The sequence below is a fragment of the Neovison vison genome, chromosome 4, assembly GCF_020171115.1.
Source record: "Neovison vison isolate M4711 chromosome 4, ASM_NN_V1, whole genome shotgun sequence".
Lineage (NCBI taxonomy): Eukaryota > Metazoa > Chordata > Mammalia > Carnivora > Mustelidae > Neogale > Neogale vison.
Window position 1 is genome coordinate 165,203,805 of NC_058094.1, and position 24,232 is coordinate 165,228,036.

Sequence of the window (24,232 nt, forward strand, 5' to 3'; positions counted from 1 at the left end):
GGGGTTTATCACGTTTATTGATTCTTTTGAAGAACCAGCTTTTCATTGATCTGTTCTACTGGGGTTTTTGTTTGTTTCTTTTTTTTTTTTTTTTAAGATTTTGTTTATTTATTTGACAGAGATCACAAGTAGGCAGAGAGGCAGGCAGAGAGAGAGAGGGGGGAAGCAGGCTCCCTACTGAGCAGAAAGCCCACTGCAGGGCTCAATCCAAGTACTCCGAGATCATGACCTGAGCTGAAGGCAGAGACTTAACCTACTGAGCCCCTCAAGCACCCCTGTTTGTTTGTTTCTGTATCATTTATTTCTGCTCTAATCTTATTTCCCTTCTTATGCTGGCTTTAGGTTTTATTTGTGGATATGTTTCTAGCTCTGTTAGGTGAAAGGTTAGGTTGTGTATTGTGACTTTTCTTGCATTTTGAGGGAGGCCTTTATTGTGGTATACTTCCATCTTAGGACTGTCTTTACTGCATCCCAAAGGTTTTAGACTGTCATGTTTTCATTTTCATTTGCTTCCATGTACTTTTAAATTTCTTCTTTAATTTCTTGGTTAACCTGTTCATTCTTTAGTAGGATGTTTTTTAACTCCCATGTATTTGTGGTCTTCACAAATTATTTCTTCTGGCTGACCTCGTTTCATAGTGGCATGGTCTGGAAATATGCATGTATGATCTCAGTCTTTCTGTACCTCTTGAGGTCTGGTTTGTGACCAAGTGTGTGATCTGTTCTGAAGAGTGTTCCGTGTACAGTCAAAAAGAATGTGTATTCTTCTGCTTTAGGATGAAATGTTCTGAATGTATCTGTCAAGTCCACCTGGTCCGATGTGTTATTCCAAGCCATGTTTCCTTGTTGATTTTCTACTTAGATGATCTATCATGGCAGGAAGTGGGGTGTTAAAGTCCCCTACTATTATTTTATTATTATCAATGAGTTTTCTTATGTTTGTTTTTAATTGTTTCATATATTTGGGTGTTCCCAAGTTGGGGACATAAATACCTATAATTGTTGCATCTTTTGGATGATACAGTACCCTCCTTCACCTCTTGTTGCAGTCTTTGGTCTGAAATCTAGTTAGTCTGGGGCCATCTGGGTGGTTCAGTCGATTAAGGATCTGAAACTTGATTTTGGCTCAGATTATGATCTCAGGATTGTGAGATCCAGCCACACATCAGGCTCTGCTCTCAATGCAGAGTCTGCTTAAGATTCTCCCCCTCTTATTTGTCTTTCCTACTCCCCATTATATGTGTGTGTGGATGTGTGTGTCTCTCTCTCTCAGAAAAGAAATAAATAAGTAAATAAGTAAAATCTAGTTTGCCTTATATAAGTACGGCTACTCTGGCTTTCTTTTAATGTCCATTAACATGATAGATGGTTTTCCATCACTTCACTTTCAGTCTGGAGGTGTCTTTAGGTTCGAAAATGAGTCTTTCATAGACAGCATATAGATTTTTTTAAAAAAAATTCATTCTGATACCCTATGTCTTTTGATTGCAGCATTTAGTCCATTTACATTCAGAGTGATTATTGAAAGATATGAATTTGATACTGTTGTATTACCTATAAGGTGTTTTTTTCTTTTTCCTGCTGGTGTTCTCTGTTCCTTGCTAGTCTTTGTTGCTTTTGGTCTTCTTTTCTCCACTCAAAGAGTCTCCTTTAATATTTCTTGCAGGGCTGGTTTGGTGGTCATGAATGCATTTAGTTTTTTATTTGTCCTTCTGTCATGAATGACAGCTTGCTAGATAAAGTATTCTTGGTTAGGTGTTTTCCCATTTAGCACGTTGAGTATATCCTGCCACTGTCTTTTGGTCTGTCAAATTTCTTTGGACAGTTTTGCTGTGAACCTGATCTGTCTTTACCTTGTATCTTGTAATACGTTAAGGGTTCTTTTTCCTTGCTGCTTTCAGGATTCTTTCTTTGTCTATTGTTTTTTTTTTTAATTTGACTTTAATATTTCTTGTTGATTGCCAGCTTTTGTTGAATTTAATGGTGGTTCTCTTTGCTTCTTAGATTTCAATGTCTGTTTCCTTCCCTAGATTAGAGAAGTTTTCAGGTACTCAAACCTTCTGCTTCTTTTTCTTCATCTTCTGGGACTCCTATGATATGAATGCTGTTATGCTTTAAGGAGTCACTGAGTTCCCTAAGTCTACATTCATGATTTTCCATATTTTAATCTTCTGTATCAGTAATTCTTTCTTCTGCTTCATCCATCTCCATTGTCATGGCATCTGTTCATGTTTGCATCTGGGTTACAGCATTTTTAATTTTGGCCTGACTAGATTTTAGTTATTTTAATCTCCACAATAAGGGATTCTCTAGTGTCTTCTGTGCTTTTCTCATGCCCAGCTAGTGTCCATATTATTATTGTTTTAAATTCTAGTTCAGACATCTTACTTATATCTGTATTGATTAAACCCCGCTCTGTGACTTTTTTCCTGTTCTTTCTTTTGGGGTGAGTTCCTCCCATCTTTTCATTTTGTCCAGGAAAAAAAAAAAAAAGGAATCTAGATCCTAGGTATGTTTTGATCTGCTTGTTAAAAGAAGCTAGATCCAAAAAATATCTTTGAAATTTTAAAATAAATCTTTAAAAATTAAAAAGTAAAAAACATATTAAATAATAAAATTTAAAATTTTTAATTAAAAATAATAATAATAAATAAAAATAAAAAGGAAGGTAGATCCTATTTACCCTAGAGCTGAAGCTTTGCTGCACTCTGATCTGTAGACTAGGTGCCTGCAAGGGGTTTTTGCTTGTTACCTGAAGGAGGGGACCCTTGCTCTGATTCTCAGGTGGACTTGCAGGTAGAGATGCCCCTCCAAGGCTCCAGGGGGCTGGGACTTGGTGTAAGTAGCTTTGGTCTCCACTAGGTGGTGCTGTTTTGCTCCCTGAAGTTTTTCTGATGGGCTAGGGTGGAAATGGCTCTCTCCTCCTGGGATGGGGAGCTAGCACCTGCCACCCTTCAGGAAACTCTCACAGAAGAGCACACAGTCGCCTCTCCTGTGTCCCAAGCCTCTTTGACATCCTTGTCTTCACCCTGCCTGCCTCTGAGGTGTCTATCTGCCAGCTGTAATGGCACTCCTGTGTTTTATCTCAGGTACAGGCTGAGTTCCAAAACTCCAAAGTTTAGAGATTCCTGTGGGCAAGATCCACGCTGATCCCTTGGGGGAGGGCCTGCTTGAGCTGCAGCTGCCTGAAGGTTTGTCCCAGAAATCAGAGGTGCAACCACACGGTGGCTTGGAGTTTATGGCAAGGCACAGCAGGAAGCCTGCCAGGACTCACTGCCTTCAGCCCATGCCTGTGTTTCTGTGCTAGCCAACGGGGCAGCTCAGTGGTGTCCTCTGGGTCCCTTGGCCCGGAGAGGTCATAGCACCCCATCTCCCAAATGTACTCCAAGCAGGGAAACTGCCTCTCCACATGCAACCCAGGGCATCCTCAGACCTCGCTGCCCACTCCTGGGTCTCTGCCCTCCTTCCTCACTGGAGCACTGCTAAGACCCAGGCATGACCCCGGCGATGTTGCCCACCTCTGAAACCTCACACTCTGTGCTTCCCTGTGCGATGGTCCACTCCTCTCCTTTTCCCGGTCATTGTTTTAGGGAAGACTTCTTGTGCAATTCTCTGTGCGCCCATTTCCACTCTTTCTCAGTCCTCTCTCTGCAATCAGGGCTCCCTAGCAGCACCTACATCTCTTCTGTCCTCCAAATCAGCTCTCGGCATTGCCTACTTTTCACGATGTGGTGGTTTTTGTTTGTTGTTTTCCAGCTCTAAGTTGTGCATTTTTACTCTCTCAGTCCTCTGATTGATTGCTTGGGTGTCCAGAATGATTTGGTATTTAGATAGCTGTGTTCCAGCTGTGTTCTAGGGTCTCCCTACTCCTCTGCAATCTTAACTTCTCTGACATTTTGCCTTCTTAAATTAGTAGAATCAGGGGGGAACATTATTATTATGGTGTTCTTGGTTTTTGTTTTTGTTTTTGTTTTTTAATGAGTAAAGGCCGGACTGGGAAAAGCAGCCAGTTCTTATCACTGCCAGGATACCAGTCTTGATTCTGAAAACAATAGGGTAGCTAGCTCATTAAGAGGAAAACAGACCAACAAAAATCCCCAAATCCAGCAACAACAATAACAGTAAAACTACATGAAACCTCCCTGATGATAATTCTAAGAGAGACTTTGGGGGTCATATTTATTTCCAAAGTAATGGAGGAGAGTAAAATTGCATGAGGTCCATTTTACTCTTGGTGAGATGTCTGTATGCAATGATGTAAAAAGGATATGAGAAGAAGGAAGGTTCTGTTCTAAAACTTTCTTGACCAGCTTGTGACTTTTCAAGACATTTTTGTCATATGCTTGAAAAGCAGCTCTGCTGGAAAAAATTCCAGAAAATTAGTAATTTCAGATTATGTAATGCTTCCAAGATAGCAGGATTTTATTATTATAGCAACAGCTAATGATTGCAAACAGCTCCTGGTAGTATGCCTCTTACACGCTAATGAGTAGCTGGCAGTTGAGATTATCAGATGAAGCCTTTGTGCTGCTCCCCATGGCAAGTAAAGCCAACTGTTAAAAGTCACCAAGTTGGGGTGACAAACCCCCAACCCGGATTAATAAAAAGCCTACAAAATGAAGAAAAGAATTCCAACTTGGCCCCTGTGTGAAATCTTCCTGTGAAATTCTCTGGAGCGCCTTTACACTCTTCCAGAATCCTGTCTTGCCTGGTGCTTTATAATTATGAATTTCTAGCTCAAGATCTTCCAACTTTCTAAGTATTTTAGATACTCTGTTTAGGCTAAAAATCATACCTGTTTAACTTATCAGTTTGCTAAAAGCAGCCATATTCATCATGTTAGGGAAGTGAGTTTTCTTAAATCATATCACTTCAGTTTTTAATGGCTGATATATATGCGCATGATTTCACTTTCCAGTTCGGTGACAAGTGAAAAGGTTAAAAGTGTTACATTAAAGGACGGGCTGTCTTCAAAGTGAGGTTGCCATCACCACTTTGTACGCATCTGGCTATGTTGTAAAAACTGCGCTGGTGTGTTCTGAGGACATCTCTGAGCGGCTACAGACCAGGGGAAGTGGAATGGAAATACCAGTTCAGGGAGAAAAAAGAGCAATGTAAAATTTCCTACTGTTAGAAAGAACTTGTTCATGTATTTTTAAAATTGTTGATGGTGGATATTAAAATGTTCTGGTGTTTAGATTCCATTGGGGGAGTTTAAAATAATGTTAAAACAGTTTTATTTCCACATTTGTATATTTATGATATGCTAGAAACTACATCCTTTATAGTCTTCAGTGGATTAGTTCTAGATGTTACCTTAAAAAGTGCAAACGGGTGCATAATGTCTCACAGTCCTTTTAGGGGTTATGTGAGTGCTGTAAGATTAGTGACTTTGAAACTTTTGCCTGCAACCCAAACTAAGAGACACGTTTCATATCATGTCCTAACACCCAAAGCAAAAGTTCAGAAATCATTATTTACCATACGTGATACTCTCTGATATCTTTTTGCTTCTTTTCCCTTTCTTCTTCTTTTTTTGTTTCTTATTTCATTCTATTTAAAAATGTGGTCATGACCCACTAAATTGAGTTTGCTTCTGCTAAAGGATTGGGACCTGCAGTTTGAAAAACAGCTATAGATCCAGTTCTTTGTTTTTGTTTGTTTGTATGTTTGTTTCTGGAATGTTTTGGGGGAGAGGGGCCAGTCTGAACATAAAACAGAGAGGTGGGAATAAAATTTGTGTTAATGCTTCCATTCAATTAATTCGCTTTCAGACTTCCTGGGAGCATATCTGTGACATCAGTTTAAAGGTCCTTCCTTTTCTTGCTCCCCACTTGCTTATCCTCTCAGATACCCATACCTTTCCCCTATTACACCAGTATCACAAACCTTTAAAAATAAAACAGCTATCTGGGATGGCAAAACAGAGGGAAAACCTTTGGGTAATCCTATTTGGTAGTCCAAAAGTAATGGATAAATTTTAAAAGGGGTTAAATTAATCTCTTTCATACAAATATAAAAAAGACTACTGAACTCATTAAGGAGGGAGCTTGTAAGATATTATAACTTGTTCAAAAGAGAACTCAAAGTATCACCACACATTTCTAGTCAAAGAAGGGAATGTTGAATTTACAAATGGATTCAAAACTGGTCACTATCATAATGAATGCACTCTACCTGATACATTTCTGTGGAGAGGAATTACTGGCATGACTATCATTTTCTACAAGTTACCTCCTATAGTGTGGTGACATAACCTAGTCAAAGATAAACAAAAGTTACCATAATCCAGATGGATAAGCTAGCCAGAAGATCTGCTAAATTCCAAAGCTTTTCACAATTTTTCTTTATGCTGATGAGATTTAAACTATAATGCACATTCCTGGCCTAGGTTTAACATGCACCTGAAGGCCACATCCAGTTTGTGGAAGGTTTATTCAGTCTCTGGAGCATTTAAAAAATATTTTTAGTTTGTTGCTATCACCTAAAAACTAGATTTTTTTCCAAAATAATTCGATTTCCACTTTGTCTTGAAAAATCAGAGTTGGTGACACTAGGCCCACGTTCCTTCACGAAACTATCACTGGAAACACCAAAGGTGCCTTCTGGTTTTTTTGTTTTGTTTTGTTTTTTAGACAGAAAATAGAAAAATGTGAATACTATAGGAGAACTGTACAGTGAATATAAACTGGTCATGCATCCTGGTAATGATAGCTATTAGGTTCACTGTATAGTTTTCCATATTTTTGTTTTCTAAGTATAAGCATGCTTATCCCCTCAACCCCTTCACACACAAAAATAGAAATTACTTTTATAATTAGAAGGCCTGCTAGTTTTTTTTTTAAAGAAACCAGTAAATTAGGAAAACTACAGAGAGAATAAAATAGTATAAAACAAATACAGTCAAAAGATGTACTGCAAAGAATATATGGAAAAGATGTTATGGACGCCTGGGTGGCTCAGTAGGTTTAGCGACTGCCTTTGCTGAGCTCATGATCCCAGGAGTCTGGGATGGAGTCCCGCATCGGGCTCCCAGCTCAGTGGGCAGTCTGCTTCTCCCTCTGCATCTGCCGCTCCCCCAGCTTATGCTCTCTCTGCCATACAAAAAAAATAAAATCTTTAAGGGAAAAAAAAAAAGATGTTAAAGCAAATGATTAAAGAAGTATAAGTAGATCATATCAGCTAAAATGATCTATTAAAAAATGTTTGAGGAAAAATAAATCACTTTAGCTGGCAGGTTCTCTAAGAGGACTGAGAGAGCAGGAGCAGCAGTAGGGAGCCCCAGGCTCCTCGTCCTGCTCACAGGCCTTAAAATGGGCCCTTCAGACCGAGGCAGCTTTAGATGTTCAGGCGGCGTTCCACCGAGCTTTCTAGATGCTTTGGAATCATCTTCGTGGGGGAGAGGTGAGCTAATGGTAGCTTCAGCCTGGTCCCATGTGTGTTTGTTGTTGTTACTGTTCTTATTATTGTTTTTAGCTTGACTGTAACAGCGTGTGCAAATCTGAGTTCAGGTTTCCTTAGCTCAAAACTGTCAAAAGCTGCCTTTCACTGGTTCCTGAATCAAGCCCTTACAAGCCTTGTTTTGGTGAAGGGCTCCTCCTCGCGGCTCCCTGGGTATCTGTCTCCCTCCCTCCCTCTCTGGAGGTGCCCCTGGGAGACCGGCCGCACTCCCTATCACTCCCTGTCTCCCAGGAGGCTGGCTTCACGCATTCTTAGCTGACTGGCATTTGATTTTACCACCCCTGGGTTATGCTGAAGAGGTCGGTTGTTTCTGCAGTTTTGAAACGTGGAACAATATAGTCAAGTTAATAATTTAAGTCCTGATAAGACCGCCAAGTATGTTTTTGAAAATACTGAAGAAAAGGGAGTGTACACATCACTTTGGTGGGAATTAAGGGGATGCGTTGTCATAGTATAATCTGAGATCTTAGAGATCGTGACCTCCAGCCCTGAACTTTCACATTTTCCGTTTGAAATACCACTGATGTTCCTGATTTTGGCTACCACTTATGTGATAACAACTCCCTTTCTCTGGGGCACTAGGTCTTATTTTTCTAACTGCGTTTTACATATTTATATTTGGGCGAGTCCTGTTTCCCTTACCTTTAGCTGGTTTGAAATGGAATTCATTATATTTCCTCTCTCAAAATGAACTTCCCTTCTTTTCTAATTCATAATATCACTTTCTTCAGTCCCTCAGGCTTAAACTCTCAGTCGCCTTATGGTAATTCCTTCCCATCTGCGTTTTTGTAGAGCAGAGAGTTACCAGGTCCTGCTCCATATTTCTGCGCATCGCTTCCTTTTATTCAAATGTCGCCCATCTAATCTAATCCCTTTTTGCTACAGCTCTCTAACTTCTTGACTCCGTGCTCTCAGTCAGCCTCTTCAGCATGTCATGTTAAACTTAATCTTTCTGAAACACGACTTTCCTCAAGATCCTAGACCATACAGTAACACTAAACAGAGCCTGGTCTGCAACTGTGGCTATTCTAAAATATTCTTGACTCTTCAGCCCTTTCAAAAATTTGTCTCCACCTTGCTCTTGACCTTGCTCTTGCAGTGTTAATTTCTGCTGCTTATGTGCATGCCTCTGTTGAAGTTAATCCTGCCCCCCCTTTTTAAAAGATATTATTTATTTATTTATTTATTTGACCAGAGAGCGGGAATACAAGTAGGGCGAGTGGGAAGAGAGAAGCAGGCTTCCCGTGGAGCAGAGAGCCTGATGCAGGGCTGGATCCCAGGACCCTGGGATCATGACCTGAGCCGAAGGCAGACACTTAACGACTGAGCCACCTAGGTTAATAATCCCTTTGCTGTCCTCCAAACGCACTGTACTGTTTGTTCTTAGTGACCCTTCTTACAGCAGAGGCCCTCCTTCTCCTTGCTTTGTGTCTGTACACTACCCAGCAGATGACGTTGAACTCAAGGCTACCTATTTGTGAAGTCCCAACAGGGCTCTTCTAATTCTCACTGACCCTTCTGGATTCCATCGGGAGCAAATATGAAGGGGGGTGGGGGAAAGCCATGCACGTGTGTATGCATACAGGTATCCCCTGCTTTTTGAAAGTTCACATTATACTGCTTTGCTCTTATGAAAGACTTCCCTTAGTACCTGTTGTCGCTGACTGAAACAAGTCTGAGGAGGATTTTCCACTTTTATGAAAAAAAGGTGGAAAGTAAAAAGAGGGTCAGTGTTGGTTTGCAGCAAGCTATTACAGAGGCAGTGTGCGTCCCCGCCAAGCTCCTTTCCTGGGAACTACACTGAGCATTTCAGCATCAAGCCGCTATAGCTCTCCACTCTGCCCCGGCTTTATCTGCATTTATTTTGTGTATCCCTTAGCAAGATGTGTCCTAAGGTACCTGAAAAGCTGAAGAGAAATTATCTTGGGAGTCTGGGCATGTTCAAAAATTGTTCCATATAAATTAATGCTAACTACTTTTTCGTTTTATGCCATTTTGGCTTACAAAATGCTTTTCTAGAAACTCTCTACATTTGGATAGCAGGGGAAACTTGTATGTTATTACTGTTAAGTGACTGCTATTGATCAATCACAGATGGGAATTGTGGTGTATTTGCATTTTACATTATCTAGTGTATTGAAATTGAAAGAAGATAATCAAATTGAGAAAACCAGGTTGCCTTCATCCTTTTGTCATGGGTGATATTACTTAATAGGTAAGCCTTAGAATAATAGGGAAAAATAAATATATTACTCGCCCTACTCTCTGGCTTTTCAGAGAAAAAGAGCTTCCCTGCCTAGTGATCAAGCTAATAACCCTTTTATATGCAGTTTCTGTATACTATTTAAAAGTGAAGACACTGTCCTTTTATTTTTCTGTTTTGTGTGACTACACAGAGAAGAGAAGCATTTTGTCTTTTATACAAAGACTATATCTGTAACACACACACAGGGGTTTAAGAGTTTGGAGGCAATTTTCCGAATCATTGTGAACTAAACATTTTTATGACATCTAGGTTATTGTGCTAATAGTGAATTTTTAAAATAGTTTTATTGAGTTCTTACAACATACAAAAAATTTCACATATTGAAAGTGTATGGTTTGATGAGTTTTGAGATGCATTTATGCCCCTGAAACCATCCCCACAATCACTATAATGAACATATTCATCAGCCCCAAAGTTTCCTTGTGCTTCTTTGTAATCCCTCCTTCCTCCACCCTCCCCCTGCTTCCCCATTCCCCAGACAACCAGTGATCTGCTTTCTGTCACTATACATTAGTTTGCATTTTCTGGAAGTTCTTATAAATGGAATCGTACAATATGAACTCTTTTTTAGTCTGGCTTCTTTCACTCAGCTTAATTCTGTTGAGATTCATGCATGTTGTAGCATATTTTAGGACTTCATTCCATTTTACTGCTGAACAGTGTTATGGATATGCCACACTGTATCCATTTATCTGGTTTTGGACATTTGGGTTGTTTCCATTTTGGGGCTCTTACTCAAAAAGCTGGCTGACATTTGTGTACAAGTGTGACATACGCTCTCAGTTCTCTTAGGTAAATACCTGAGAGAAGGTCTGGATCATATGGTAGATGTATGTTTATATTTTCAGGAAGCTGCCAAATTCTTACTCATAGTGGTTGTACTATGTTACACACCTACTGCAGTATACAAGACTTCCAGTTGTTCCACGTTTTTGCCTGCACTTGGCATAGCAGGCCTTCTAAATTTTAAATATTTTATTTGTTATATGGTGGTATCTTGCTGAGATTTTAATTTGCCTTTGCCTGTTGGTTAAAGATGTTGAATATCTTTGCACGTGATTGTTTGGCATCCACATACCTTCTTTGTGAAGTGTCTGTCATAACTTTTGCCCAGTTTTTATTGTTTTCTCATTAATGAGGGTTTTTTTTTTTTTGTGGTTTTGTTTTGTTTTAATTCGAGAGAGAGACAGTGAGAGAGAGCATGAGCGAGGAGAAGGTCAGAGAGAGAAGCAGACTCCCCGTGGAGCTGGGAGCCCGATGCGGGACTTTATCCCTGGACTCCGGGATCATGACCTGAGCCAGAGGCAGTCGTCCAACCTACTGAGCCACCCAGATGTCCCTCTCATTAATGATTTTTAAGAGTTCTTTATAGGGGCGCCTGGGTGGCTCAGTGGGTTGAGCCTCTGCCTTCGGCTCAGGTCATGATCTCAGGGTCCTGGGATCAAGCCCCACATTGGGCTCTCTGCTTGGCGGGGAGCCTGCTTCCCCCTCTCTCTCTGCCTGCCTCTCTGCCTACTTGTGACCTCTCTCTCTATCAAATAAATAAATAAATAAATAAAATTTTAAAAAGAGTTCTTTATATTTTCTAGATATGTGTTGTTGTTTTAAGATTTTATTTATTTTTGAGAGAGAGAGAGCACGAGCAGGGGTGAGGGGCAGAGGGAGAGAGAGAAGCAGACTGTGGACTGTGCTGAGCAGGGAACCTGATGCGAGGCTCCATCCCAGTACCTTGCCATCATGACCTGAGCTGAAAGCAAACGCTTACCCAGCTGAGGCACCCAGACACCCCTTGGTATGCGTTCTTTAACAGATATGTGACTTGCAAGTATTTTCTCCCAGCTTGTGGCTGGGGCAGGTGAATTTTTCATCCCCCATCCATACTGAGGTAGCTTGAGGATTCCCATGTTTGAGAATTAGGAGACATTCATTCTGGGTTGGGTCTCAGCTCAGCCAAGCAAGAACATTGCTACTGGTTAATAATGAATTTTTAAGAGAAAATACTGGCATTTTTTTTGTTTATAAGTATAAAATTCACTTACTGTAGACAATTTTTAAAATATTGAAAATTGTAAATAAGGAAATGAGACTGGAATATGCTTAAGAACTCCAAGCAGAAGGCCAGCTGTCAAGGCTGTGTACATGAGAAGCATGAGTGCTTGGGGCTTCCCATATATTACACTTGGCGCAGCAGGACTATTACCAGCTTCCTCCACTTTGGGGATGGGGCTCTTAATTCACTCTTATTGTTGCTAAGGATTGTCTCAGAACTATGGTGGGCTGAGGCTGCACTTGTTCCTTCTGGATTTAAGTTGGGTGCTGCATCGGCTTGGTCAGTATCTGGCCTAAGCACTTAATAAATGTTTATATAATAGAAATACAAAGTAAATGAAGTTCTTGAACGTAGATGCTATGGAATTAGTAAATATCTTCAGAACCTAGAGCTGAGCAAGACTTGGGAAAGAAGGGATTGATAAAGATAGAACTGGAGTGAATCAAATGTATGTGACTGATACTGTGCATGTGACTGATAGTGATAAGCCATTAAAGTCCAACATAAGTGTCCCACTTGCCAAGGACTCCTTGTCTTGGTGCTTTGTTGATGAAAAGCTTTCAGTTTGGTTGCAGAAGAACTTGGTTTAAAATTCTAGCTCGGCTGTTGAGTAACCACATAAACTTGGACCAATACTTAATCTCCTTTACTTTGATTCTTTCACTTACACATTGTGAATCCTTGGACATACCTGGAGAGCTGGCTATGAGGTTGTAGGAGATAGAGTACATAAAGCAATTTGGTATAATGACTGACACTCTAGGAGTCCAACACATGTTGGGGGATTGTAGTTACTCACCTTGTTTCTAGTCTCAGGCAGGACGGCTCAGTCTAGCTGCTGGGGTTGTGACCTACCCACACAGCTCTCTGACTGCGGGCGTAGTTCATAGAGGGGAGAGCTTACAGTGTTATTGCCAGCCTCACCAGGGTATATTTCTCACCAGGGTATATTTTTGCGCCACTCTGTGTGTTTTTCAGTGATAGGAAAAAATCTCCTGGGAGAAAGATAATTGCATTATGTATCCTAGTGTCCAGGACATAGTCTTTTCTTGCATGGAGTGATTCCTGTAAATCTGTGTGAGTGCACTGACTTTCTTGGTGCCTTGTGGAATGACTCATTAGTGTCAGCAGCAGTAATGGCTATACAAGGGAATCCCAAGACCTGTAAAGTTGGAAACTTGTTCTCACGGAGAAACATCTTGAAGAAGGAGTTAGGGTGGAGGCCACATTGGTGGAGTGATGGGTGCGAGGGTGACTGGTATTTTTGTAACAATTTTAGAGTTCTTTCAGATGAATATATTTTTTAAAGATTTTATTTATTTATTTGACAGAGAGAAATCACAAGTAAGCAGAGAGGCAGGCAGAGAGAGGAGGAAGCAGGCTCCCCACGGAGCAGAGAGCCCGATGCGGGGCTCGATCCCAGGACCCTGGGATCATGACCTGAGCTGAAGGCAGAGGCTTTAACCCACTGAGCCACCCAGGTGCCCCTCAGATGAATATTTGTAGTGAGCTATTCTTTGCTGCCATTCTGAGTTCCTTCATTCTATCTTGACTTCTTTTCTCTTACTCCTAATCTATTTCTTCCATGTCTGGAAATTGCTTGACTCATGGAACCCAAGTTGTCCCTCCTTTTCTAGTGTTTGTAATGTTCTAAAGGAAGGGACTGTAATATTATTCATTGCCAATCAGTCATACTAGCAACAAACTGATGGAGCCTGTGTATAGTTTTAATTTGATGTTTTAGGTCATGGAAAGCTTAAATCCTTAACTTAATTAAGTTATAAATTCTGTACAAAACACTTGAATTAAAAAAAGAAACCAAGAGTCAGACGTTTAATTGATTGAGCCATCCGGGTGCCTCTTGGGCTGGCTTTTATAACAACAGATTTCAATTTTGGGGGCTTGAGACTGACTTATCAGAGTTCTTTTTATAATTTCCATGTTCGTTCCATTTCTTTTTTGTGGCCAGACATGAAAAGGTATTGGAGGGGCGCCTGCATGGCTCAGTCGGTTAAATATCTACCTTTAACTCAGGTCATGATCCCATGATCCTGGAATCGAGCCCTACATTGGGCTCCCAGCTCAGCAGAGAGCCTGCTTCTCCCTCTGCCTGCCGTCCCCCCTGGAGTGCTCTCTCTCTCTCTGTCAAATAGATAAATAAACTTAAAAAAAAAAAAGTATTGGAAATTTGAATCCTTCTATTAGAAGGCTTTTCTTTACATGCTAGAACAGGAACCAGTTTTGAAAGGGCTTCTCTTTCTCTGTGTGTCACAAAGCTCCTTGATGTAGTGCCCTGATGGCACATGACACAGTGAACTGAGCAAGCCACATGGCCGCATCTGCCTCCAAGGAGGAAAGAACACTGCAGTCCTGTGTCCCCCGAAGCCAGAGAGCCAGTGAACAACCCTAAGGATCTCGTGGTTCTCCTTTGTGGTCATCACACACAGTTCTCCTCATTGTAGGCAAAATAACTCACCCCTCCCCAAGCGCAGTCATCTGAACTGCTCCATTCAGCCACAGCATCACACTCCAAGTCCAGTGTCTTTCCATCAGGCCCAGGTGTACCATCTCTTGGTCTGGAGGCTTCATGAATTAAAATGACACATGCCCCGGCCCCTCCCACACTAGTGGAACGGGGAAACATACTGCCTGGACCACTCTCACTCAGAAAGGGAAGGAATGGGAGATACACGATAGTCATGGAATGGTAGCAATTCTGAAATGGAAATGAGCGACCAGGCTTTTGAGCGGGCCCCCACCTTGGGTTGGAGGATGCTTATTAATTATGCCCAGATTCTGCTTCCTGGAAAAGGACCCCAGTCCTTGTTCTCCATGCCCATTGGCTCCAGCCTCTTGGAGTTTCCTCCTTTTCTGGTAACTTCCTTGGCCACTAGAGAATGGGCCCTCACTGGGGTCTGAGCAGTTTTCCCTGGCAACTTTCTGTCTCTAGGGCTGTTCTAAATATCCACTAGTCATAGTCCTCCTTTAACACACACACACATATACATATTTATTTCAGAACAGAGGGAGAGGGAAAGAGAGAGAGAATCTCAAGCACACTCTAGTGAGAGCCCAGTGGAGGGCTCGATCCCATGACCCTGAGATCATGACCTGAGTCAGCTGCTTAACCGACCAAGCCACCCAGCTGCTCTGGTCTTGTTTTAAAGCTAGACCTACAATTTTGGCTATACATGTCTCAGATTTGCTACATCCCTTATTGCATTCACCCCGCAGGTGCTTCTTCCCTCCTTCTTTATTTGAGGGTAACTTTTCTCTGCTAGGCTTCAGCTGAAGACCAACCCTCTTCATCCATTCCTGAACCATTTTATCCCAAGTAAAGGAATTGACTACGTGCCACATGGATCCATGCTGAGGTTTTAATATCAGGTGTGATGGTTGTATACTTGATTTGATGCTTAATCAACTGTAGTTCCTTCAGTGGCTTTCTTCATCTTCTTTTCTTTTTTTTTTTTTTTTTTTAAGATTTTTATTTATTTATTTTTAAAGATCACAAGTAGGCAGAGAGGCAGGCAGAGAGAGAGAAGAGGAAGCAGGCTCCCCACTGAGCAGACAGCCTGATGCGGGGTTCGATCCCAGGACTCTGGGATCATGACCTGAGCCGAAGGCAGAGGCTTTAACCCACTGAGCCACCCAGGTGCCCCTTCATCTTATTTTCAACTGCTTGAGGTTGAGAAGTTGGTTGCCTTTTCCAGTCTTTCAAGTCTTTAAATCTGAGCTCTATTTTTATAGATTCCTGCCTGTAAGCCAACCAGTTCTCTTCTAGTACCATTTCATTCTCCCACAGGCTTCTCTTCATCTTACTCAACTATTCTTCGCATCTCACTCTCTGTCTTTTCATCTTTTGCACTTGCTTTTGCATCTAATCTCGTTTTTCACCAGGTCCTTATGGGCCGTGTCTCCTTGTCCTCTATGGAGGATGCCAAACTATTTCCAGACCTTTCTTCTGGACCCGTCACTGTATCTTATAAGTGTTTTCTTTGAGGATTTCAGAGGCTGTTCCTTTTCCTTTACTGAACAATTTTCTTGATCACATGCCTTGTGTTATTTTTCTCCAGTTGTTATTCCTTTAAAAGTAAAATCGGCCAAGTATGTTTATCAACAAATAAGTTCCATCACTGTCCATTCGGGTTCACGGCTTAGGGCAGGTCAGCCTCTGCAAACCTCAGTACAGTTCTCCATTTCCAGAAGGCTTTGCTCAGATAAAATCTTTATTTACCCTCCCTACTTGCTCTTCTGCTGTGGGTGGAATATATGAAATTAAAATGCGGAGCACTTGCTGCCACCAAGACTTATGTTGCTTTGCTTATAGTGACTGTGCTCAGAATGTGACGTATCCTCTCAGGTTCCCCCCAACTCCCTTTCCAGTTGTTTTCTAGGAGTTGTTGTCCTCCCTGAATGTACGAAGATGGGAGGAGATAGAGAAATGTGGTGTGTGGGTATGTGTTGGGGTACAAAATCTTACCAACACAAAGATCTGCACTGATGGGAATTTGAAGTTGCAATGGATACATTCAGCCCGCCAGTGTCTGAATCAGGTAACCGACTATGGAGTATGTTAGAAGTGCCTTCCTTTCTTTTTTTTCAGGTGGCCTCAGTTTCATGATGCTTAAACTGATGGTGGCATGTCAAGAAACCTGGACAAGTTTTTGTTTTGTTTTGTTTTTCCTTTCGTCAGTCCTGTGTCTGTGTTATAGTTAGCGAGATCTTTCCAGATTCTGATGTTATCTGTTGATTTTAGTTTTATGTGTATAATTTCTTGTGTTATTTCCTGCCTGTTCAGAAATTTGATAGAGGTTGCATGGTTCAAAAGGCACACATGGTTGTAAACTGGAAGTCTTTGCCCCTTAATTTCAGGGTTTGTCTTCTGACACCTGGAGGGGGCTTATGTTCTTAAGTCTGGTAATAGAATTCCTAAAAGTAATTATAGTGTTATCTCTGTGTTTGGCTTTTTACTAAAAAGGGTAAGACTTTTTTATATTTTCCTCTGAACTTGACATTATATAGTGTTTCTGTTTCAGATAGCCGCAATGTTTCCCTTCTTCAGAAAATCTCCAGAATCTAAAAAGCCTTCCACACCAGAGACAGAAGCAGATGGATTTGTCCTTTTAGGTGAGTCTTTTTAAGAAATAATCATAATTGGCTGAAGAATTTTTCCTTTAAAAGATTACTTGGAAATTATGTGATTGATTTTTTAAATTAGTTCCTTCTAATTCTAGAATTCATTTATGTATATGAAATCTATAAAAATAAAGGTCCTCAATCACTTAGAATATTGTCATCAAGTCATACACTTCTTACATATTACTTTGGCTGTATCCTTCAAATTAAATGTGAAAAATCATCCCTTTTTTTCTACATGATAAGCTGGTCAACCTTTTTAATTGTGAAAAACCAGAAGTCTTGAAGGATCCTTGGTAGATTCAAGTTCTGTTTTATAAATAGCACCAAACCTTGCTTCTTAAATTAGCATCTGAAATTAAATTAGACATCCAATAAATAATTTACTGGATGAAGTATACTTTTTAAATATGTTAAATTGTGTCTTCTCTGTGTTTGTTAAGACTGGTTTATTTTCTGTTATAAAACTGATACCTGCACTTATTATGATTTTGGTGGCTTAAAAAAAAAAAAATGTTCTTTCAGACAAATACTATGCTCTTTCCAAAGGGAATTCTGAAAAAAACATTTCCTTCATGTCACTATGTCTTTCCCCCTGAGGAGGAGATTTGCAGTCTTTGTATAGTTCTTCCCAGAAATTCTCTCCCCAGAGGGTGGTGAGCCAAAACCCAATGTTCCCATGTAGCAGGCATCCTCTTCCACTCTGGACTTCCTCCTGCCAAATTCAGCTCCTTCCTCAAGAAGTTGCACATGAATTCATAGGGCATTTGCTCCCTGGGATGTTTCTCAGGTGTCTCCCTTTCCAGATTCTAGTTTCCTACCTCTTAACAGTCTTTATCTTGGCCCTGTCAGGCCAGAGTCCCCTTGCATTGGCAAATGCTCTGTATGTCTTTGAGAAGTGGAAGATGGCTCCTTGGGTTTAAGGGTCATCCTGAATTTTCAGTTTAGGCCCTCTCAGAGCCAGGGTTCCTGCCGTGCCTCTTTTCCCATACTTTTAGAAGTGTAGGTGGGTGGGTCTCTGCCTCTTCAGCCCTTCTCTTTAGGATCTGGTCTCTCACAGAAATGACACAACGGTTTTGCCCATCTGACCCTCTTCCATTGGTAGGCCTTAATCTCTGGGAGACCAGATTATAGTTTTTCTTGTGGCTAAATATTACCTTAGACTATCCCATCTTTTCCACAGTTGAGTTCTGGCAGGCCAGAATACACAGTGCTGGCAGATGCCCTTTCCCTTCTGGCACTTTCTCTGAATTGCCTCATATTGTCCTGGGACGGGGCAATAGCCCTGGTGGTCAGATTTCTTTTCTCTCTTTCTCTCTGCCCAGATATCCTCCACCTCAGGCAAAATTGTGAGACATTATTTGACCAGGGTCAGTGGTTTTTCCGGGGAACTTTCTGATAGGTATAAACTGGGGTGCCATGCACACGCCTATTTATCTGGCCCTTCTTACCACATCAGGAGTTTATGCCATGGCTTCCTGGTCAGAACTGGCTCCATCAGTCCCAACTTCTGTTCCTTGAAATCTGCCAGCATTGCTTCCCTCTTACCTCCTGAATTAGCTTCACTACTGAACCTCAAGGATGCCTCTGGTCTTTTCTTTAGGACTTTCACAAGAAATTTATCTCTCAAAATTTGCTTCAACAAAGCCTGATGTTCCCAGCTCAGTTCTTTATTTTTCTGTAGTCTGAACACATATGTGGAGAACTTTGCTACTTTCTGTTGTTTCATGATTTGAAATGAACATTATTATTTTTGTAATCAAATAGCCATCTAAAGGCTGTGAGAGACGCACACAGATATCTTTGAGAGCATGTGCAGTTTCTAATGCTGGGCCTTGGCAACTCTTTATACATCTTCTTCACCTCTCTGGCTCTCTGGCCCGCGCTTGGCAGCACTTTAGGGCTAAGTTTTAACCACAGGCAAAAATACTCCAGCTGCTGCTCTTTCTGAAGTCTCCAGTGTCTGGTGGCTTGAAACATGTAGATGCTTCACTTTCGCCAGCTAGACCAATAGGGGCACAGTTTCCAGGCGATTCTACCTCAGTGTGTGAAGCTTATTTGCTGTGGACCTTTCCTCTTCTAGAAAAGACTCTGGTTTAAGACGCTGTCCTTAGCTGAGCCTCAGAAGATACAGAAACTTGCGGATTTGCTAATTCACGAGGAAACTTCCAGCACTACATGACTCTGATCTGTTCTCATGTTCCAGCTGTGCCATCTGATATACCTAAGCTCTCAGGGTACATTTTCCCGAAAGCCAACATGCTGTACTTTAAGGGCATTTTCCCAGGACCATCTCGGATGGAGTCGGGTAGGTTTGGTCCCTGCACAGTACCTCCCCTGCAGCAACCATGGTGACACTTCTGTCGTCGTTCTGCCACAGTGATATAATTTGAAATGCAGCTGGTGGTACTCCCTCTTTCAGATGACCCAAGCCACACAAGTCCCATAGATGTCTGCTGAGACTTTCTCGTCCATCTGCTTCCATGAGTGTTGATGCTTGTCTCTGTTTAGCCCTATTTCCCTCCAGGTACAAAGCTTTACCCCTTCGCCACTTTCCGTGAAAAATCTTTGCATCTACCTACTGTTCTGTGAGCTTAGTTACTCTCCTGAAGTTTTGGTGGTATCAGCCAGCATCAGCATCAGCTCTCTCTTCCTGTGTCTCCTTTCTCTTCTCATGGATCACACCGCCTCCCTTCTTTCTCAGGAACACCTCAGAGGCACTGTGGGGAAGCGCAGATAAGAATCCTGACTCGAGCCAGACCTGTTGGCTCAGTACCCTGGCTCTCCAACTTGCCAGAGTCTCTGTTTTTTTTTTTTTTTAATGATTTTTTTATAGGTTATTTATTTGATAGAGAGAGATCACAAGTAGGCAGAGAGGCAGGCAGAGAGAGAGAAGGGGGAAGCAGGCTCCCTGCTGAGCAGAGAGCCCGATGCGGGGCTCGATCCCAGGACCCTGAGATCATGACCTGAGCCGAAGGCAGAGGCTTAAACCACCGAGCCACCCAGGCGCCCCAACCAGAGTCTCTGTTTTAAGGGAGGGAGAACTTCTCACTCCTCCTAAGGTCTTTGCCTGGGCCTAGGAAATACATACACATAGGACCCGATGACAGGAGGGAAGCATGCAGATTTTTCCATGTACATGGGAGCTCCTCCCACACCAGGAAAATGAAGACCAAAGAAGTGGCAAAACCTATGTGCTTATATACCAGGTTAAACAAAGAGGCCCTTATGGAAAAGTAAAGAATGTGGGGAGACTAAAGGAAGATAAGAGTTATTTTAGCAGGGTCTGTTTGTACAGAGTTCTCTTGGCCTCAGTTCTCCACCTCTGCTGATAGGAGTATTTCTTTCCTTCTGGCATCTTCTCTAGCGGACTTTATCTCCTGCTTTTAGGAAGGAAAGGGAAGGCCAGAAAGCCCTTCTTGCACCTGCTCTTTTTCAAGAGCCTTTGGCTCAGAACAATCCTTATGCCAGAGTAGCATATTTTGGAATAGTGTATATGCCACCCCCCACCATTTTGGGCAAGTTATATAACCTCCGGGGGTGGGAGGGCATTTAGAAAATGAGCACAAAAATAATACCAACCCCATAGGGTTATGGAGAGGATTAAGTGGGTTACCATGTGTAAAGTGCTTAGAACAGCCCTGTCAGTGAAATGGTAGTATTATGTCCACATACAGGCGAGAACTTAACTTCTCTGAGTTCCTCCAGCTAATGTGTAGCCAATCTGGAAGGAGTCCAGGCAATCTGACTTTGGAGCCTAATCCTCTTAACCACTAAGCTACCCATCTTTTTTTTTTTTTTTTAATGTCATAATATCATTTTAAATTTTAAGACATCAGTGACATTTTAAGCTCTTCAAAAAAAATTTTACACTGTGTTCCTTACTATTTCAAAGAGAAAGTGTTGTGTTTCTTTGGTTTCATTTTTTTAAATAAAAGTGTTGGTTGTTCATAAAGTTGGGCTATGATTTTGGCTACCTTAAACCTTTTGGTATGTAATATGTAATGTATAATAGTCTAAATATTTTTAACTATGTCAGACAACAGTAATCTTAATGAGGTTGAGGTTGGAAGAGAGTATACATTATTTAGTTAGTAAAAAAATGCACCGACAGTCAGGGACTTAACTGATTTGACTGGTAAAAGTCAGGACAGATTATTAGGCATATAATAAGCTGTCTTTAAAAATGGTTTTTAAAGGGGTTACCACTTTAAAAGTGGTAACCTCTTTTTTTAAAGCTGACTTGTTCTGCTAAGTTGTTCCTTTTTATCATGTGATAACATACTGACAAATGTAATACCCACTTTAGTCTCAGTGCATACTGTGTAAAATATTTGGGAAAATGCCAAATAGGTCAAATGGTAGATATGAAATGCTCTTACTAACATGCCCCATATTGCACACATATATTTTGGTCATCATATATCCACATAACTTTCTTTGCCCTCATGTGCAATAGATACACTGCAGGAAAATAAATGTATATAATGGGTTTTGTTGTGTTTTGGAAGTGATACAACTAAATAAAGACTTAGAAACACAATTATATTTATGGTAACAACTTCTTCTTGATATGGATTCTACAGAATTTGTGAGGTTATCATTGTATGTTTCTAAAATGGTCAGTAAATTATGTTGTGAAAGGTATGAATTATCTCTTTTTTCCCACTCCAGAGTACCTTTTACTCTAGGCAATTCTTCCTGCTTATTTAACACAAAGAGGTTTTAGGTCCCAAAGATTAGATGGCATTGTTGAGTTGCTGAAGTCACCATCCCGCGGCTTGAAACTCAGGGTTCAGGCACAGCCTAGGTACTTTGATGATAATAGGAATAGCTGGGATGTTGGTATACAATTAGCTCACTTTTGGACAGAAGGCTTTTTCCCTGTTAAGGTTTCCAAAGCTTTCAGCCTTTGTGAAAAGTCGAGCGTGCTGAATAAGGATGGGGTGGGGGTGGGGGGAAGCCTTGTAGAAAAACATCCTTTCCCTTGTAACCAGTTCTCATTCACATAAGAAGGTAATAGCTATCCCTTCATTCAGTAATGAAGTTGAAGTAATCCTCCAGGGTACGTGTTTTACACAAAAACAAATTGCAGTTTTCATTTGCATCACTGGGTGGCGATTTTTCTTAGTTTTATACTAGTATTTAAAACCCCAGTGAGCGTGGTAACTATTTGTAATTACCAGGGTTTTCTTGTGTTATGACATGTTTAATTGTACTTTTAAGACATTATCTTTAAGTTGATTACAAATTTACTACTGTAGTGTGCAACCTCGTAGTTATTTTAAATTAAGGAAAAGGGTATCTGTTGCCTAGACGTTGGCATATAATTCCTTCCAAAACTAAGACAAAACTAAGGCATGAATTAGCTTATTATGTTATGGCAAGAAGAAGGAAAAATAAAAGCAACAAGAAAACCCCACAGAATGTAAGATGAAAAGGATTAATTTAGATTACTCTTATTATGTTCGCTGACATGGTTGACCAGATATTGAATAGGGCTTTGGATCTGGCAGAATGAAATAGGGCAAGGACTGCCCTGAAGATGGAAAGGCTTAGGAATGGTACAGGCGACGTTCATCACAGCTTTCAGAATTTGCAGGTGCTTCTTAAAGTAGGGCACGGGGACCCATAGTTCCCAATAAGCTAGTTCTTTCGTAAAACTGAATCGAGAATCAGAGTTTAGTAATTCAGTGCCTTGGAATTCATCATCTTTGAAGTATTAATATTGAAATATGTAACTTAGTCTCACCTTCTGTTTTCCAGTTGAAATGATAGATCAGATTTTGAAACGTAATGGCTTATTTTTTAAGATCCTCATCCTCAGAATCATTCAAACCGTCTGTACACACTTCCATTTTTATATGGGAATTTTTGGTAATCTCTTTATCTCTGTGCTCCTTTCTTTATTTAAAAGTGGAAATTTGGCTGTGTACAAGACAAATTTACATTCTAAGAGATGAGGGACTGTAAGTCACTTTGAGTCTCTCTAGGACCAAAGGCTTTAATTAAAACAACAAAGATAAAAACTAAGCATACTTTTAGTGTGTGCTTTCTATTTTTACTCCCTTTTCTTAGAACAGAAGTATACCAAATCTTTTTAAAAAATAGAGTGTTGATGGATTAAAAAAGCAACTGACCCTATTCGTATCTCTTTACCCATGCATTGTGATATCCAGAAAAACTCAAATTGCAATTACTTTACTTGGCAATCTTTGTATTTTTACTCTGACCTTTCAGTTCTAAAGCAAGTGTGCCAGGATTTTTCAACTAACTTCATCATGCACTTGTTTATTTTCCCACTATGGATAGAATTAACAGGACTTTCACATTCATTGGCTCCTAATTCTAGTTTACCCGTTCATCTAGCGACACTTTGGAGTTGGAAGTGTTGAGGCAAGTCTGTCCTGTGTGGGGCGTACCCCGTCTTGTCTCCTGGACTGAGCAGGTTAGAAGGAGCATCATGGGGCAAAGGAGAGGTGTGGACCATACTGAGAAGCAGAACTGAGCCTGCTGTTTCATACACTTACTTGTGAGCAAGTCAGTCATTCATCCTGGGACTCAGTGATGTCAGTCGGATGATCTTTTTCTTTGCCTCCCTGGTTCTAACCCTCCTATGCATTAGAGAGCACTTTGAAAAGACGCTGGTGCTGGGACCTCCAGAATCCATATATTCTGGTTAGAGAGGCCTGGGATTTGACACAGACAGAATTTTTTTTTTCTTTCAGTGTTCTCCAGACAGTTCTAGTGTGCATGCGGAGCCCAGCACCATGGCTATTCTCTTTTCTGTGATTTAGTGCTCATACACCAGCAAACAGTTTGGAAAGGACCTCATAAAAATATAGACTTATGGTTTCTCTTCTACTCTAGTTATGCCATAAACAAATAAACAACAAGCAAACAAAACCACATTTATAGGTTAAACACACATCCTTTCAAACACCAGGTAAAAAGCAGAAAGCTTTAAGTTTCTTAATATATTTGGAAACTTAACTCTTTTTTTTTTTAATCAGTGGAGCAGTTGAGAAACTTTTTATTAACCTAATTACACAAATGTGAATTCCAAGTGGCCTATAACCCTTTTCGTTTTTAGCCAGAGTACATCTATGTGATGAATTAACACCTGTAAGCTCTTCAGAAGAGCTTTTTCTTTGAATTAAAACCTTCAGGCAGCCATATTTTTCCTGTAGCTATTGGCGGGGGGCGGTCAGTGACTGGTTTACTCTGCTGCTGTTTCCCGGAGGGCACTTACTTAGGCAATATCAGTAGGGAAGCAATTTAAGCACACGACACCATATTTAATAAACAAGTTTCCT

At 40.9% G+C, this 24,232-nt stretch overlaps 1 protein-coding gene across 2 annotated transcripts in view; it reads left to right on the top strand.

Annotated features, from left to right (window-relative positions):
• UMAD1 (UBAP1-MVB12-associated (UMA) domain containing 1) overlaps positions 1-24,232 on the top strand; it is a 222,084-nt gene that overhangs the window by 13,556 nt on the left and 184,296 nt on the right. The window contains exons 1-2 of one of the 2 annotated variants that reach the window (XM_044246097.1): positions 16,090-16,333; positions 16,817-16,907. In XM_044246097.1, the coding sequence (XP_044102032.1) occupies positions 16,826-16,907 (82 nt within the window). In that variant the 5' untranslated portion in view covers positions 16,090-16,333; positions 16,817-16,825. Of the gene's footprint in view, positions 1-16,089; positions 16,334-16,816; positions 16,908-24,232 lie in introns of those variants that run through there. The other variant, XM_044246098.1, reaches the window with a different exon arrangement.